Consider the following 6,000-nt stretch of genomic DNA (forward strand, 5'->3'; position numbering starts at 1 on the left):
GAATGGATGGCCCCCATCTGGGGCTTCCGCAGCAATTTGTTCACACTTTCCACACTGCACTGTGGTTGGTAATTTACCTTCTGAGTGCTCACAAAACTGCTGGCTTTGTGCTGATAGGGTTTGTTTGTATCAGCGGTATTCTGGTAAGCTGGTTCACCCTTAACCCCCCCCCCCCCCAAAAAAAAACCACACAAAACCCTGATTCATAGCATCTTCCCATTTCTGTGGTATAACTACTCTCACGATGGCCAATTTCAAGCTATCAATGTGAAGACACTGAACACAGAACTGGGAAGAGGCACACATCTGGCTTTTGTGAGCTGATGCCAACCAGCTCAGCAGACCCCAATCCTAATCCTTAAAACAAAGTCTAGCACAGAGCGTGACGCTGATTAGGCCTTCGATAAGTGATTGGTGAATGAGTAAATGGCATAGATGTGTAATGGGGAGAGCTTCAAATTATAAGGGTGAGGCACTCAAGGAAATCAGAATAAAGGCACTGTGGGCTCGTATGATTGTGGGTACTGTACACTAACTCCTCATCCTCGTTCCTGAAATTAAACCTTGAATTTGTTCTCTTCCAGATGCAGATCGAGTTTATAAAACAAGGAAGTATGAATTTCAGATTCATCCCTGTGCTCTTCCCAAATGCTAAGAAGGTAAGCAACAAACAAAAATACCCTCAGAATTCAAGCTTTGCTTTGTTTGCTATCTGGGATTTTAAGTGGAAAACCTAGTCAACTCTATCACTCCTTAAAGAACAGTGTTAGAAAGATCAGCAAGTTGCACCACTCAGTTCAGCAGCATGAAGAGAGTGTTATCTGATAGACCATCGCTGTCCTAATTGTTTGAACAGCTATTACACACAAAGAGGTAGTTTGTGTTTTAACTTATGAGCCAAAAAGAGACTGTTCATCTGATACTTCTTATCTCTTGTACATAAAAGTCAAGATGTGTACTTTTTTTGCTGGCTGTTCCATGGAAGTATTTTGTGGCACACAGTTCAGCTCTCAAAGCTGTAGAATCCAGGAATTAAATCTACACAATTATCAAAGTGAACTTTGCTGTGGTTTATAGGAGGGCTTTTGCACCAGAAGGGCTTGCCAGCAGGTTTGGGGGATGGGGGCAAAACACACCTGAGGCCAAGCCTTGGCAAAGGGAAGGCAGTGAGGTAGTAAAGTCTTGAAAGTGAGACTGCTGCACCCTGAGCTCAGGCCCAGCTGCACTCCTAGATGCCAGGACTGCATTGAGACTTCTGGATGAGGGAGGGCCCAGTTTATGTGAATGGGAACCCAGGGTTGCACAGTTCACAGCCTGAGCAATAGCCTGCCTTTCCACCCCTTGCCCAGGCTCTCACTGCAAGATCTCCTTACTGGTCTCCCTGTCTCCACTCTGACCCTGTATTAGCCATCCTCTGCTCTGCCATCAAAGAGGGACACCCAGAATGTAGCTCTGATTTCTCTCCAGCTCAAAAGTTTCATAGTGGTTTCCTACAGACTACAAGATCATCTCCACCTTTCTTAGCGTGACATGTGAGGCCCCTTCGACAGGCCTGTGCCCACATGCTCAGCCTTCCCTATCACCATGTGCAGATGATTCTATGCTTTGGTCAAATTGGACTTTTCAGCATGCCCTCCCACGCACACATGCTTTCATTTTCTGTGCCTTTGCACTTTCTGTTCCCTCTACTAGCAGTGCCCTTCCCTGACTTGTCTGTCTAGTGAAATCCTGCTTATGCTTATGTTACCCAGTCTCTCCAGCCTCTCCTGATCTCTCGTCCCCTGTGCTGACCTTGATTCGTGGTGTGTGGTTGGGGTACAGGCACTGGGAGTCATTGTTTAGAATTACTGGATCAGGGTGATGGAAAAAGCTGACCAACTTTCAGTTGGTTTTATTAATGTTTTTAAAACTTCTTCAAACAATCCCTTTGTTGCCTGTGCTCAGGGCAGATTGCTCCGACCACCTGACCCCTGGGTATGCCGTTGCCTAGAAAACAGTTTCTTTTTCTTTATACTTTGACTCCCTCATAAGACTATTAACTCCTCAAGGCAGTACCTGTGTCTTCTTCATTTGGGTGTCATTAATACCCAGCATGATGCCTGACACACGGCAGGTGCTGCTTCTCAGCTCATCCTGCCGTCCCCAAAGGCCTGCCATCTCCTCAGAGAAAAACCTGCAAGGCTCTCTGTGACACGGCCCCTCCACTTCCGGACCCTCACCTACTCTCTCTCACTCGCTCTTCTCTAGCCACACTGAGTTGCTCCTTGAACCAGCCAGGCGCACTCTTCTATCCGCCTGGACTCAGGTCTCTATAAAGCTTTCTCCCTCCGCTCTTTTCTAAACACCCTGTTTAAAACTGCAAACCATTCACCCTGGCCCCAGCGCTGCTTATCCCCTTTCTCTGTTTTATTTTTCTCTACAGCATGTATCCCCATCGAACACACGAGATGTTTTTACTTATTCAACTCTGTCTTTCCCCAACAGAATGCCCACTCCTTGAGGGTAGTCTGAAACTGCACCCCACAATCCCCGGCTCACAGTTTCTGCCTTTGCCTGCTAATGGAGGTCTGCTGGGATCCTTCTACTGCAGGCCAGACCTGTGGCTGGAGTGAAAGGATAATGAATTAGATTAAGTCTTGGCATACTTCTTACAAAATCACAGGGGAATTCGAATCACTCTGCATGACCTTGGTCCTACCCCTTTTATGTGAGGGTGGTGAAAAGCACATTGAAATGCAAAGGGCAGGTAGCCTGGGAGACTGACAGAAAATGCTGTGCACATGTGGTTTCCATAATGAGATATACAGCTTGCACCCAAAGCCAAGAGCACGTCACATGCTAACCCCTTCCAAAAGCAAAACACTGCAACTCCCAGGATGGCTTGGTAGGAAATGCCCCAGAAGGGAAAGCCATAGATGTTTGGGAACCGAGCCTGGGATCTGGAATCCAGGTTTTTCTCTAATGGCCTTTGCTCCTGTCATTCTCTCTCCATAGGAGCATGTGCCCACCTGGCTACAGAACACTCACGTCTACAGCTGGCCCAAGAATAAAAAAAACATCCTGCTGCGGCTGCTCCGAGAGGAAGAGTACGTGGCTCCCCCCCGGGGGCCTCTGCCCACGCTTCAGGTGGTGCCCTTGTGACACCCCAGCCGCAGCTCACTGGGGCCGGCCACATCTGGACCCTGTTCTGGCAGGCACTCCTCTAGCTGAGGCTGGCTGGCAGCATTCACAGCTGTTTGTGTTCAGTCCCTCCCTGAGGGGCCCTCCAACCCCAGAAAACCTGTTTTGCAGCCTATTCTTCCTCCTGAGACCTCCGCAGACCCTGTCTTTGGAATGGAGGCGGGGCTGCTCTGCATTCCCTGCTTCTCATCCCCACTGCCTGTTCCTCTGAACAGTCTGACTCGTCCATTCTGGGCCTCTCACTGCTTAGCAAGGAGCTCATATAAGTGACCACATGTAAATGACCACAAACACCCTCCCATTGCTTATGGCTACTTTTATGTGTTAGCCAGATGCTTGTGTGGCCTCGGACCAAAAGGATTCATGTACAAATAATAAAACATTTACTCTTTTGTAACATTGTGTTTCCCTTATCTCAAAGATATATAAATGTATAATAATATGGGCAGCTGCTTCAAGGACCATCAATAAAGCTTCTTAGATATAATATTAGACAGATGTAACAGACTATATTAAAAGATTCAAGCCAGATAAACAATCCCTTTAACATAATCGTGAAAACTTTATTCTTGCAGTAGAACTTTTAAACAAAACAACTTTGTACTACACATGACCATGATTCTAAATAGAATCATAGTTCTTAGGGTCTTAATATATATGTAAAAATATTTGTGTTATATGAAGTGACAGGGGGTGTACAGTGCAGGCTAGAATTGGGGTTTGGGAGATGTGTCCCAATCTCGGTGCTATCACGAACTAGCTGTGTGACCTTAAGCAAGTCCTTTCACTTTTCTGAAACTCTGGGGACTAGTTTATAAAATGACATGGACCAAAAAGTATTTCTAATGACCCTAAAAGGTTTAAGGTCTAGGACCTAAATTCTAAATACTCTGTTCAAGAATAACTAAGTTTTCATTTTCATAATTATATTCTCCCAGGGAATGAAATTACATTTTCTTAACAGAGACATTTTCTTATTTTTTTTAAACAATACCCTCACATTCATAATTTCAGGGGGAAAAATATATCTTGTTCCTTTTGTCTACAAAAAAGAATAAACAAAATATATATTCTATATAGAACAAGGTGGAATAACTTTAATAATGGCCCAAGATGAATAATCCAATATGAAGACTTTTCAGCTATTTCTTCCCGTATCTGTCTGCCTAACCTCTTAAACTATGAGATAGTTCAACTTTATGTGTCACCATAGCAAAAACAATACTTATCAACTATAAATAATGAACTTTACTAATGAAATGCAAAAAACACTAATTTTATTTATATTATAACCTTGATGTCTACTGAGTAAGATGAATGACTTTACGTTTGGGGTTTTTTTAAAGGAAAAGTAAGGCTAGTATACCTTAAATACTCATTTGTAAGACTCAATGACAAATACCTTTAGCTTCAAAGCATTTGAGACCTGGTAGAACTGACTTACTTGGTTTGGGGTGTTTTTGTTTCATTTTGTTTTAAATATGTTTTTTATTGATTTTCGGGAGAAGGAGAGAGAGAAACATCAATGTGAGAGAGAAACATCGATAGGTTGCCTCTGAGAATCCAACCGACTGCTTTTTGGTGCATGTGACGAAGCTCAACCAACTGAGCCATACCGGCCAGGTGGACTTACTTGTTTGATTAACTCCAAATATGTAAAACACCCCAAACACAATCTTCAAGTCTTCTTTCTCTCTTGTTATCTTTTTTGCCCAGGCGGAGTAGCATCATTAAGGATTACACATGGTTATAAATAGAATGGCATCAGCAATTAGTACTCTGAATGTTTCTAGTTAGCAAAGGTTTAATAATGTGATGTTATTAGCCCTCCCACCCTTCAGAGACCGGTCCCGAGTGCTCAGCCACTATTCCTACCCCAGGTGAATGATGAGGGAAGGTCCCTGGTGTTCCACAAATAGTCATTAAATTGTTGCAGCTGGTTGCATTGGTAGCAAAAAAAAAAAAAAAAAAAGCATGCGCACGCGTGCACACGCACACACAACACCTGGCCAAGTGATGAAAGTTTGACCCCTGAAGTTTCTATGCAATCTGATGACCACAAACATCAAAGGAATTTTAACAACAATTTTTGAGCACTGGCACTAAGATTAGCACTTGATTTATTTAGACATTATCCTGGTCCTTTTGCATTCATCTGTAGATACTTGGGGGATGGAGGTGGGTTATGGCAGACTGTAAAAATAATCCCTTAGCCTCAGCTTTATTCAGACCTATACTGACTTTAGGGATGAGATGTGCAGAATGCAAGGTTAGGTTCTTGTCTAATATTTAGTGACTAACAAAATTTAAAATACAATTTTTGCTTTCAGTGACTGGTTTCAAAATGTCTGCCTGTTTAGTTTAATTTAATTTCTATATTGTTCAAAGACATCTCGGTCCATGGTTACAAAGTATCAGACTAGCTATTTCTCAGCTCAGTGCTCAGAAAAAATTACTATAGTTGATAAGCCTTTTCTTTTTTCCTATTAAACAAATCTCTGTTTTGAACATTCCAGACATTGTTTCATGATGCCTTGCCAAGCATTCTTCTTAACTAAGCTATTCCATCAACCACCTCATCCACTTTGCCCAACACCCCATTGTCACCCTCACCTTTGCCAATGGGTTACAAAGCCTATGATCATTGGGAAATGATCCAGAAAGAGCCTCTCAAAACACAGAATCTTTCTGTTTCTTTTCAATGAACCAAGAAGAATCAGGGAGACCCACCTCCTAGGGGCAACTGAAAAGATAAGGTTAGAGTGTGGGAAAATTTCACACAGTAGAAATGCTGCTCATCCTGAAGAATTATGCACTATA

At 43.1% G+C, this 6,000-nt stretch overlaps 1 protein-coding gene across 4 annotated transcripts in view; it reads left to right on the plus strand.

Moving 5' to 3' along the window:
- The window catches only part of TRAF3IP2 (TRAF3 interacting protein 2), a 40,129-nt gene extending 36,552 nt beyond the window's left edge, over window positions 1–3,577 (plus strand). For all 4 annotated transcript variants that reach the window (XM_070417890.1, XM_070417889.1, XM_070417888.1 and 1 more), the window contains 2 exons: window positions 585–659; window positions 2,995–3,577. In XM_070417890.1, coding sequence (XP_070273991.1) covers window positions 585–659; window positions 2,995–3,141 — 222 coding nt within the window. In that variant the 3' untranslated portion in view covers window positions 3,142–3,577. The remainder of the gene's footprint in view (window positions 1–584; window positions 660–2,994) is intronic.
- Window positions 3,578–6,000: the final 2,423 nt, after the last annotated feature.

Source organism: Myotis yumanensis, unplaced genomic scaffold (assembly GCF_028538775.1).
Source record: "Myotis yumanensis isolate MYYU_CA2020_CCGP unplaced genomic scaffold, mMyoYum1.0.hap1 SCAF_6, whole genome shotgun sequence".
Lineage (NCBI taxonomy): Eukaryota > Metazoa > Chordata > Mammalia > Chiroptera > Vespertilionidae > Myotis > Myotis yumanensis.